Source organism: Oreochromis niloticus, linkage group LG16 (assembly GCF_001858045.2).
Source record: "Oreochromis niloticus isolate F11D_XX linkage group LG16, O_niloticus_UMD_NMBU, whole genome shotgun sequence".
In the NCBI taxonomy this organism is placed as follows: Eukaryota; Metazoa; Chordata; class Actinopteri; order Cichliformes; family Cichlidae; genus Oreochromis; species Oreochromis niloticus.
In genome coordinates, this window is record NC_031987.2 from 10,793,873 (window position 1) to 10,806,689 (window position 12,817).

The window sequence follows — 12,817 nt, forward strand, 5'->3', positions numbered from 1 at the left end:
CACACATCTGAAAATGTCGGTTTCAAGTGTTAAATCCGTACAAATAAAGGACGTTTCATTCTTTTTGAGGGAAGTTTTTAATTTTAAGTGTTTTAATTGTTCAAAATGATTAAAGTTATTAAATTTTTCAAATTAAAAATATATTATATATTGTAGTTTATATTTATAATGAATAGCCTCCAGATGATCTGGTTTGACCTCTGATTTATCTTTGTACCAAACAGTTTGGAAATAGTATAATACAGCAGGTGAGATGCATGGATCATATCAGATCTTTATCCTTGTAGAAGCTTTATTTAGCTTATTAATTGTTTTTAAGGCATTTCCTGGATTATCGCCCTGGTACCTTTCTGATATTTTTAATTTGTACACTTCTTCAAGATCACTGAGGTCTGCAGACCAGATGCTCCTAGATTTCCTGAGGTCCAGATTAAGGCACATAGGAGATCGGGCCTTTGCTGTGGCTGCTCCTAAACTGTGGAACAAAATTCCGTTTCACATCAGGACCACCCCAACATGAGACATTTTTAAAACCCATTTGAAAACCCACTTTTATTTTTTGTCTTTTAAATCAGAAGTTTTGATTACTTTTTTGTGGTATTTCATACTGAGGTTTTCTCTTTTTATGTTTCCTTTCTTAAATTCTGTCATCTTGTCCTGTGTTTTTTTGTCATTTGATTATTATTACATGATAGCACCTTGGTCAACAGCAATTTTTTAAACGTGCTTTAGAAATATATTTTACTTTGAATTTAGAGGGTGTGCCATTAGAAAGAAGATATCATAGAGCTGAGGGTTGGTTGGAAGGATAAGCACAGGAAGGAGTAGAAGAGAAAAGAGTTACTGTTAAAATACTATTATTGCATTGGTTGTTTGTTTGTTTTTTTGGAATTTTATGCTATGGGATTCAAATACTTTAAAAAAAGGAAAAAACACAATTTTATCCTTGATATGCTAAACAAAACTCATATCTTTAAAGTAGTAAATACTACAGTATGTTAAGAAATGAGGGTATGTGATCAGATTTCAAACTTATGGTGTTATTAATTAATGTATAGAGGGAAGTTTACATACAAATTTATAAACAAAAAATGTCTGAAAAAAGTACGTAACAATTCAATTCCATTCAGTTTGATTTATATAATGCCGGATCACAACAGCAGTCACCTCGAGGCTTAACAGGAGATGATCTTTCAACATTATAATAATCCATAACAACTGCATGTTGACATTTGCGCCAGTAAAAAGTTTTACTGACAGAAACAAATAGTAATGAAAAAATACAAAAGTACAAAAAAGCCCCCAAACTAATAACACTGATCCTTATATTTATACTTTGTCATAAACTAAGGAGTAACACACAGTGAGGCCTGCACTAACCATTTAGAAAAGAACATTTCATACAATATTTTGTTTACTTTAAACCTAAGGCACTTGTTTAATCATCTGTTTAATCAACTTTCACATATATTAGCTAATATAACTTGAATATCAGGACACAGCAAGGCAATGAAATCAAATGTGAATTTGTGATGATTTCTGAATGATGTATAGATGAATTTTACAACACTATTCAAAAAATCATGCAGAATCCTTTTTAAAATGAAATTCTTAGTCATGAACATGAAAAAAAATGTTCTTTTCATTTAACTTTTATGCTGGATTGAGCAAATTTGACATGTCATACTGCAAAACAAAAAAATATTAGCAAAATTAGTCTAAACCAAATAAATGTTTGCCTTCGACAACTGCTTGTCTAAATGTTTCTGAATCAAATGCCCTCAGAAAAAGTTGTATTCATATTGTTGCATCTGTTTTGAATATTTTTGAATAATTTTGAATAAAGAACTCTAACCTTAATGGAAATCATTTTCTTTTAAAATAAATTAAGCTCAAGATTCTGTCTCGTATTTTGGTGAGTTTAAATTCATATATGAGAGGATTCATAACTGGAGGGATGATGAGAAATTCAATAGTGATGAAGTTTTGGAGGCTTTGGGGTAAATCTCTGGAGCCAAAGCGCAAGTACATCGAATCAAAAGCCATTACAGTGAGAAATATGATCAAAGAGATCAGATGTGGCACACAGGTCTGCGTAAACTTTACCCTGTCCTCGCTGGACCTCGCACATGTTTTAATAAGATATATATAAGTCCAAATTATGAAAAGCGAGTGAGACAGATAAAAGACAACTATTACATATGCACTGATGTTGTTTGAAAGGGTGTCAGCTTCAGGACAAGCAAGTTTAACAATTACCCAGTTTAGACATAAGACTCTCTGAATGTTTATACCACATAACTTGATTCTTGATGTTAGCAGGACATTGATGGTGAAAATGCATAAAGGTGTTAGCCAGGAGAAACTCACCAGCTGAGAGAGCCTCCTCTTAGTCATGAAAGAGTGGTAGTGCAGAGGTCGACATATAGCCAGATACCTGTCAAAGGCCATGACAGCTAAAATGGACAAATCACAGGAGGCAAATGAGTACATGATAAAAGCTTGTAAAAGGCACCCTTCATATGAGATTGTCTGAGAAGACAACAGTAAGTCTGAAAGGAATTTGGGGTAGAAACCTGTGGTCCCATAAAGTGCATTAATGCAAGAGCTGCTCAGTAAAATGTACATAGGTTCATGCAGGTTTGCATCAAGGACAATGAGGAGCACAAGAGAAATATTGAAAAATAAAATTAGACAATAATACAGGAAGGTGCATGAGAAGAGGGGTACTCTGAAAGTCATTGTCTCATTAAATCCTGACAGAACAAAACTTATTACATTAGACACATTATCCATGATCAGAGAACTCAAATGCCTTATTAGTGTAAAAATATGTGTGTGTGAGTATATGTGAGTGTACAGAGGACAGAGCTACTGCATCGCCATCTCTACCATTGTCTGCTGTGCCTCTACACCTCTTAATTATCGCCTTTTTTTTAACAACAAAACACAGCTGGGAATTCAACCTGTCTTGATCTATTAAAAAAATTCCCTGAAAAACAACAAAGCAAAACTATATAATAATATAGTATAATAAAAGTACCTTTTGAATTTACAGAAATAAATAATTGTAAAATATATCATATCATATCATATCATATCATATCATATCATATCATATCATATATAAGACCAGATCGTGTTTTGGAATTGAAACACTACTTTTTAGAACATTATACATGCCCCCTTCATGATTTCCTTTTTTTTTGTATGAAGACTTGCTGTGGTAAATGGAACCATGAATAGACTTTGGAGTGGCCTAGTCAAAGTCGTGACCTGTCCAACTGAGATGTTTGTGGCTTGACATCAAAAAGGTGGTTCATGCTGGAAAACTCTCCAATGTGGCTGAATTACAACCATTCTGAAAAGATGAGTGGTGCCAAAATTCCTCCACAGCACTCATTGACAGTTTTTGGAAATGCTTGATTGCAGTTGTTGCTGCTAAGGTTGGCCCAACCAGTCATTAGTTTTAGCGGGCAATCACTTTTTCACAAAGTGAAAATAGCAATAATAATAATAACAATAATTAACACCTTTACAAATTGCATTTTGTGTTTACGTTTAAGGGCACTTTTTCACACTACTCTAGATATCCAGAATGATGTTTTTCCCATTGAGCTTGCTTCAATAATCAGCGGAAGTTCTGGTGATGGTGGAGCTGCTTAGCTGGCTACCTGAACATGCCCAACTGCTTATTTTTAACAGTTGGTCAGTTACAGGTTGCTTTTGTTTTTGTTGCTCCACCATTATTGATGTTGGGTACACACTTCATGAACCCCAGTGCTTATTTGCTCAGGTTACTCAGGTTACTCCTTTTCACAATTTGCTTCACAAGGAAGAGAACATAAGAATTTTCTTTTTTGATATACAGTGGTTTGTAGCCCGGTGTGATGACAGCCACTTAATTTTGGATATAAAGAAAACCCAAAAGACTGTTTTAAAAGTAAAGGTGTGCAGAGGTCTAGGTCGGGGAGTTTTTCAACTCGCACCTCTGGCAGAGATTTAGTAGCATTTTCATATTAAAATTTTAAATAATTAGCTGAGAATAAAATTTTGGACCAGGGGCATTATAGTTAAGTGTAACAAAACTAGGTGAGTGAAAATATTGTAGTCAACCAGAAAAAGAAGCTAAACATCAGAAAAAGATGTAACTACATTTAACTTTTTTTTGTCCATACAGGACAGAAACTAATAATGTACAGGAAATGTGTTTAATTTCAATGTGTGTTGTTTTCTTTTTTAAATTTCAGCATGTACAAGCCAAAAGGAAATTCTACTTATATTTCAATTAATGAAAACAGTCTGGAAATATGTATCTGTCATCGTATCTATTCATTTACACTACAAATCACATTTTGCTTAATTTACATATGTGCATATATAAAGAGATTTTATGCCCTTCTGTGCAGAGAGACTCATGACTTTAATCTCAAAGCTGAACTTTTACCACATATAAAATTCAAAACTCTGTTTCTTATTTGTGTCAATTTAAATCCATACATGAGGGGATTAATAATTGGTGGGATGAGGAGAATTTCCATTGCCATGAAATTCTCAAAACTTTGTGGTATTTCTTTTGAGCCAAATCGCATGTATAACATATCAAAAAGAAAAGACAGAATAACAACTGTTAAAGAGAATAAATGTGGTACACATGTCTGCATAAATTTGTTCCAGTTTTCTTTGGATGACTGACATGTTTTGATCAGATGAACATAAGACCAGAAAATAAAAACGGCATGACCAAAATAAAAGGTGTAATTAAAAGCGGGAATAATAATTGTAGCTACAGAGGCAGAGCAAGCTAGATTAGAAATTAACCAGTTTATACAGTAGATCCTTGGTATGTGTGAGCCACATAACCTCGATGTTGCTGTTGTTATCGTGCTCATTAAGATCAGGGAAAAGGGAATAAGCCAAGCAAAAAATACAAAAATACAAACTTTTTGTGTAGTCATCAAAGAGTGGTACACAAGAGGTCGACATATAGCCACGTATCTGTCATAGGCCATGAGAGCTAGAAGAGAGAAGTCAGCAGCAACTGAGGAGTGCACTACAAAACCCTGTAAAAGGCATCCTGCATAAGAGATGACATGAGTGGTGGACAGAAGATCGTAGAGAAACTTGGGATAAAATGCAGCTGTCCCACAGAGTCCATTGAAACACAGATTGCAGAGGAAGATGTACATGGGTTCATGAAGGCTTTTATCCACAATGACTGTCACAATTATCATCAAATTTACCAGCCAAATCACACAGTAACACAGTAAAGTGAGAACAAAGAGAATGACCTTGTAGTTTGTAATGTCACTTAAACCTGAAAGAGTAAAAACAGTAACCACTGAAACATTATCCATAACAACCTTAGTAGGTGACATTTCAAACTGAGAGCAAATGACATTTTTAGAAGTTAAAGTCAGGGTGAAATGAAGTCTGTGTACTGTCTCCCTGACAGAGTATGTCACTAGAGGTTTATATACTCTTCTTGTCAGCCACAATTACGTGGTTAGTATGATGTAAGTGGTGCTTTCACTTCTTGAGTTGAATATTTTTAAAAAAAAATTAAATTTACTTTTAAGAATAAAGTTCTTTGTATCTTATATAACTACTGAGATCGGGGAAATGACTACAAACAGGTGTGAGCAAATGATGAGCAGTAAGATGAATGAATGCATTTAGTTTAAGAAGAACTTCAGCAGCATCCTGAGGAATTTTGAGGGGTGATTCATGGGTATGGAGTGTCAAGCTTGTTGTTACAATCAATTCAAGCTCTCTATAGAGCTTGAATTGATTGTCTATTAAGACCTTTGTTTTCAGTGTAAAACAGCAGCACAGTGACTAAGGCTATTATATGTTTGATAAGCAACATACTTTTCCCTTAATTCAAAAATACATAATATAGCTGTGTTATAATGAGTCTTCCTTTACTTTTTAGATTGTAAAAGAAAAGAATATTTACAAAGAATATTTACATATTTTGTAAATGAGAATGTATTTCACATTTAACCCTGAAAAGAAGCAGAAAAAACTGACTTACTCCCTGAAATTTTCAACAATAACCTAAAAAAAATGTGCAGGAAATGTCCTTAGTTTCACTCTTTTTTTATTTTAATGTGTAAAAACCAGAAGAACGCACTGATGCATATGCTTATTTAGACTGATGGCTCTATGATTTTAAGTGTTTATAGTTTAACATACGTAACTAATTTATGCAAACTAATGAAAGGTAACACTTTATAACACAACCTGCCACTATGGTGCAAGTACCCTGTATTTAAGTGCAATTTGAGGACATCAAGTCAGGTTTTTGCAAGAAACAACGAAACAAGTACACTGTAAGTAGCCTGTACTTTTCTGGGGTGCAGGTCTTGTTATGGAGTGACTAAGGTGCAGTACCCTGTACTTACACGCAATTTGCAGGCAACAAGTCAGGTTTTTGCAATAAACAATAAAACAGGTGCACTGTAAAGATTTTGTTCAGAAGGTGGAAGAGTGATGTGTGAGCAGCAGTATGACTTCAGTATGGCTTCATGACAAGAAAGAGCACTTTAGATGTGATGTATAGTATGCATATTTATAGAATGTATAGAATACATGTGTGTGAGATAGATATACAGGGTGGGCCATTTATATGGATACACCGTAATAAAATGGGAATGGTTGGTGATATTAAAGTCCTGTTTGTGGCACATTAGTATATGTGAGGGGGCAAACTCCTCAAGATGGCTGGTGACCATGGTGGCCATTTAGAAGTCGGCCATCTTGGATACAACTTTTGTTTTTTCAATAGGAAGAGGGCCATGTGACACATCAAACTTATTGGTAATGTCACAAGAAAACCAATGGTGTGCTTGGTTTCAACATAACTTTATTCTTTCATGAGTTTTTACAAGTTTCTCTTTGTTCACAGCCATTGACATGTCGAAGAGGTTAACACGTGAGGAGCGGATCGAAATTGTGTTGATATCTGGTGAACGCAGTAACCGGGTCATTGCAGCAGATTTCAGTGCAAGACACCCTAGGAGACCACCCATCTCCCATGCTACAGTTAGCAAACTGCTTGCTAAGTTTCGTGAAACTGGTTCAGTGTTGGATTTGCCAAAATGTGGACGCAAGAATGAAGAAACATCAGTGGCTGTCCTAGCTTCATTCAGCAAGAGCCCACAGAGTAGCACTCGCCGCATGTCACTGGAGAGTGGCATTAGTCGAACATCCCTTTGGCGGATAGTAGCTACTCACAAATGGCACCCTTACAAACTCCGGCTACTGCAGCATCATGCTGGCATTTCTCCTGCGGTGTTGCTATCAGTGTGTGAAGAGTGGGAGAAGAGGGTTGCATTGACAATCCAACACAATGGGCAGCACATTGAACACATTTTATAAGTAGTCAGAAACTTGTAAATAACTCATGAAAGAATAAAGTTACGTTGAAACCAAGCACACCATTGTTTTTCTTGTGACATTACCAATAAGTTCGATGTGTCACATGGCCCTCTTCCTATTGAAAAAACAAAAGTTGTATCCAAGATGGCCGACTTCTAAATGGCCACCATGGTCACCACCCATCTTGAGGAGTTTGCCCCCTCACATATACTAATGTGCCACAAACAGGACTTTAATATCACCAACCATTCCCATTTTATTATGGTGTATCCATATAAATGGCCCACCCTGTAGATAGATATGACAGTGAAGATGCAAGGAGTAGAGGTAGTGATGGTAGATCACTTTCAATACATAGAGGGAACCATTCAAAGCAAGAAAGTCCAAAAGAGATGTGAAGTTACAGTATACGTCACAGCTGGGGGGCCAACTCAGGTAAACGGTCTCAATTGCAGACCACACTCGGAGGCTCTGGCGGTAGGTGAAAATGCTTTACTTACAAACAGTGAAATGTGTAACAGAAAGACAAAACCCACATGGCAGACAGGTCTGGCCCAGATCTGGTGTCAAGTCGGCACTGCTGGCTGACTTCTGGCATGTTAAGTGGTATGTCATCCAGATATGGGCCAGGCCTGCCGTAGATCGCACTGTTTATGTGATGGCATGCCATATCTGGCCCGATTGTGGTTTGGTTTATGTGGCCCAGGCTCATAGAAAACAGGCCTTCCCCGGATTCGGCATCAAGCTAGAACTTCTGACTGACTGGTGTCATGTCAGGGTGTATGTCAACCAGATGTGGGCCAGGTCTGACAATGATGGCACTATTTATGTTCCTATTTTCCTATTTTAGTTAGAAGACCCAAATTCCATGTTGCAATACTATACTGCTATGGTAGCCAAAGTTTCAAATGCAGGTTTGACAGGTTTGTGAGTGTACACTTTATCCAAAATCTAGTGAGGGTTTACTCATGTTTACAACTGGGTGGCTGTAGCTCAGGAGGTAGAGCAGGTCACCTATTGATCGGAAGGTTGGTGGTTAGATCCGGAGAAAGACAGACAGACTGTGTGTCTGTCTGGCACACAGTCTGTCTGTGTCACTTTTGTATATAGCACTATTCCCTGCACTGTTTGTACATACACCTGGAACGTATAATAAATTCCACTGTGTTCTTCTTAAATTGGAGAGTCTTGCGTGTGAGTCCTCAGTGAACCGTAACACATAGAGCACGTTGTGCTCTCTGAGCAGTTGTGACACAAGAGCCTGGTTCTGCCAGAGGTCTCCTCTTGTTTAAACAGAGTTTGTCCTTCCACTCACATTCATGTTATACTAAACTTATTGTTTAACACACATCTGAAAATGTGGATTTTCAGTGTTAAATGCGTACAAAAAAAGGATGCTTCATTCATTTTGAGGGAAGTTTTTAATTTTAAGTGTTTTAATTTTTCAAAATGATTAAAGTTATTACATTTTTTAATTAAAAATATATTATATATTGTAGTTTATATTTATAATGAATAGGCCCTTGATGATCTGGTTTGACCTCTGATTTATCTTTGAACCAAACAGTTTGGAAATAGTATAATACAGCAGGTTAGATGCATGGATCATATCAGATCTTTATCCTTGTAGAAGCTTGATTTAGCTTATTAATTGTTTTTAAGGTATTTCCTGGATTATCGCCCTGGTACCTTTCTGATATTTTTAATTTTTACACTTCTTCAAGATCACTGAGGTCTGCAGACCAGATGCTCCTAGATTTCCTGAGGTCCAGATTAAGGCACATAGGAGATCGGGCCTTTGCTGTGGCTGCTCCTAAACTGTGGAACAAAATTCCGTTTCACATCAGGACCACCCCAACATGAGACATTTTTAAAACCCATTTGAAAACCCACTTTTATTTTCTGTCTTTTAAATCAGAAGTTTTGATTACTTTTTTGTGGTATTTCATACTGAGGTTTTCTCTTTTTATGTTTCCTTTCTTAAATTCTGTCATCTTGTCCTGTGTTTTTTTGTCATTTGATTATTATTACATGATAGCACCTTGGTCAACAGCAATTTTTTAAACGTGCTTTAGAAATATATTTTACTTTGAATTTAGAGGGTGTGCCATTAGAAAGAAGATATCATAGAGCTGAGGGTTGGTTGGAAGGATAAGCACAGGAAGGAGTAGAAGAGAAAAGAGTTACTGTTAAAATACTATTATTGCATTGGTTGTTTGTTTGTTTTTTTGGAATTTTATGCTATGGGATTCAAATACTTTAAAAAAAGGAAAAAACACAATTTTATGCTTGATATGCTAAACAAAACTCATATCTTTAAAGTAGTAAATACTACAGTATGTTAAGAAATGAGGGTATGTGATCAGATTTCAAACTTATGGTGTTATTAATTAATGTATAGAGGGAAGTTTACATACAAATTTAAAAACAAAAAATGTCTGAAAAAAGTTCGTAACAATTCAATTCCATTCAGTTTTATTTATATAATGCTGGATCACAACAGCAGTCACCTCAAGGCTTAACAGGAGATGATCTTTCAACAGGATAATAATCCATAACAACTGCATATTGATATTTGCGCCAGTAAAAAGTTTTACTGACAGAAACAATCAGTAATGAAAAAATACAAAAATACAAAAAAGCCCCAAAACTAATAACACTGATCCTTATATTTATACTTTGTCATAAACTAAGGAGTAACACACAGTGAGGCCTGCACTAACCATTTAGAAAAGAACATTTCATACAATATTTTGTTTACTTTAAACCTAAGGCACTTGTTTAATCATCTGTTTAATCAACTTTCACATATATTAGCTAATATACCTTGAATATCAGGACACTGCAAGGCAATGAAATCAAATGTTAATTTGTGATGATTTCTGAATGATGTATAGATGAATTTTACAACACTATTCAAAAAAATCATGCAGAATCCTTTTAACAATGAAATTCTTAGTCAAAAACATGAAAAAAACTACAATTGTCATTCAACATTCATGCTGGATTGAGCAAATATAACATGTATAACATGTACTGCAAAACAAAAAAATATTAGCAAAATTAGTCTAAACCAAATATATGTTTGCCTTAGACAACTGGTTGTCTAAATGTTTCTGAATCAAGTGCCTTCAGAAAGAATTGTATTTATATTGCTGCAACTGTTTTGCATATTTTTGAATTATTTTAAATAAGGAACTCTAACATTAACAGAAATCATTTCCTTTTCAAATAAATTAAACTCAAGATTCTGTTTCGTATTTTGGTGAGTTTAAATCCATACATGAGAGGATTCATAACTGGAGGGATGATGAGAAATTCAAGAGTGATGAAGTTTTGGAGGCTTTGGGGTAAATCTCTGGAGCCATATCGCAAGTACATCGAGTCAAAAGACATTACAGTGAGAAATATGATCAAAGAGATCAGATGTGGCACACAGGTCTGCGTAAACTTTACCCTGTCCTCGCTGGACCTCGCACATGTTTTAATAAGATATATGTAAGTCCAAATTATGAAAAGCGAGTGAGACAGATAAAAGACAACTATTACATATGCACTGATGTTGTTTGAAAGGGTGTCAGCTTCAGGACAAGCAAGTTTAACAATTACCCAGTTTATACATAAGACCCTCTGTATGTTTATACCACATAACTTGATTCTTGATGTTAATATGATATTGATGGAGAACATGCATAAAGGTGTTAGCCAGGAGAAACACACCAGCTGAGAGAGCCTCCTCTTAGTCATGAAAGAGTGGTAGTGCAGAGGTCGACATATAGCCAGATACCTGTCAAAGGCCATGACGGTTAAAATGGACAATTCACAGCAGCCGAATGAGTACATGATAAAAGCTTGTAGTATGCATCCTTCATATGAGATGTTATAAGTAGATGACAGTAAGTCTGAAAGGAATTTGGGGTAGAAACCTGTGGTCCCATAAAGTGCATTAACGCAAAAGCTGCTCAGTAAAATGTACATAGGTTCATGCAGGTTTGCATCGAAGAAAATGAGGAGCACAAGAGAAATATTGACAAATAAAATCACACAATAATAGAGTAAAGTGATTGAGAACAGGGGTACGCTGAAATTCATTGTCTCATTAAATCCTGACAGAACAAAACGTATTACATTAGACACATTATCCATGATCAGAGAACTCAAATGCCTTATTAGAAAAAACATATGCGTGTGTGAGTATATGTGAGTGTACAGAGCTGCATCTACATCTCTAACATTGTCTGCTGTGCCTCTACACCTCCTCTTAATTAATGCCTTTTGTTTAACAACAACTTACAAACACTTGGGAATTCAACCTGTCTTGATCTATTAAACAAACAATCAGCCGAAAAACAACAAAACAAAACTGTGGCACCTGACTATAATAAAAATACCTTGTGAATTTATAGCAACAAATATAATATAATATAATATACTATAATATTATATAATATAATATAATATAATATAATATAATATGATATAATATAATAGATCAGCTCGTGTTTTGAAATTGAAACACCACCTTTTAGAACATTATACATGCCCTCTTCATGATTTCCTTTTTTGTATGTGTTTCTGTGTGTCACATGTTTCAGATCCTCAAACGAATATAAGTGTCATGGTCCTGGGCCACGTTGGCCCAGTATTCTGTGTTTTTGTACTTTTGTTCTTTCATTATGCCATGATTCCTAGGTTCTGTTAAGATGTCCCTTATTTTGGTTACCCCCTGTGTGCTCCTCTGTGTATCTGTGAGCCCTCGTTTCCCCTCCTTGTGTTTCATTCCATGTCTCCCCAGCCCGCTACGCCTGTGCTTTCCCCGTGCTCTCCTGTCTCTCTCTCCTCCCGTCTGCACCTCTGTACTTCCTGTTTTACTTTGACAGCCTCCCGTCAGTGTCGCGTTTTTCCTGCCATGTCTCGTTACGGTTATCTGTGTCAGCTGTGTTCCCCGTGTGTCCCCACTTCCCTCGTTAACCCTCTGTGTATTTATGTGCATGTCTCTCTCAGTTCAGTGTCGCTTCGTCAATGTCTCTTTCCCGAACCTGTGTGCCTTCCCGTGTTCCCTCTGTCTTCTGTTAGCATTCCCAGTTTAGTTCTGTTTCGTTGTAAAGCCTGCAATAAAGCAGTGATTTTGAGTTCAGTTCCTGTCTCCGTGAGTTTTGCGTTTGGGTCCTCATCTGCCTTCACACAGCCGGTTCATGACAATAAGTATTAAAAGAAGGCAACTGAAATAAACTGAAAACACAGTTTCTAAATGAAGGTCTTTATTATTACAGGTTGAAAAAATCCAAACCTTCACAGCCCTGTGTGAAATGTCATTGTCCCCCCTTCCCCCATTAAAAACATAAATTAGCTGTGGTGTATCACATCTTTGGAAAGCTGAGTTCAGTTTTTCTAGCGCCACCCAGGCCTGATTCCTGCCATACCTGTTCTCAAT

General features: G+C 36.1%; 3 protein-coding genes across 3 annotated transcripts; all 3 read right to left on the minus strand.

The window, feature by feature from the left end:
• Positions 1–1,866: 1,866 nt before the first annotated feature.
• Positions 1,867–2,796, minus strand: LOC100701184 (olfactory receptor 2G6-like). Its single transcript, XM_019352818.1, has one exon. The coding sequence runs from the start codon at positions 2,794–2,796 to the stop codon at positions 1,867–1,869; it is 930 nt and encodes a 309-aa protein (XP_019208363.1).
• Positions 2,797–4,415: 1,619 nt separating this feature from the next.
• Positions 4,416–5,357, minus strand: LOC100700905 (olfactory receptor 11A1-like). The gene has a single exon (XM_003445390.1). The coding sequence runs from the start codon at positions 5,355–5,357 to the stop codon at positions 4,416–4,418; it is 942 nt and encodes a 313-aa protein (XP_003445438.1).
• Positions 5,358–10,599: 5,242 nt separating this feature from the next.
• Positions 10,600–11,529, minus strand: LOC100701365 (olfactory receptor 11H6-like). The gene has a single exon (XM_003445318.2). It carries the CDS (start codon positions 11,527–11,529, stop codon positions 10,600–10,602), a length of 930 nt encoding a protein of 309 aa, XP_003445366.1.
• Positions 11,530–12,817: the final 1,288 nt, after the last annotated feature.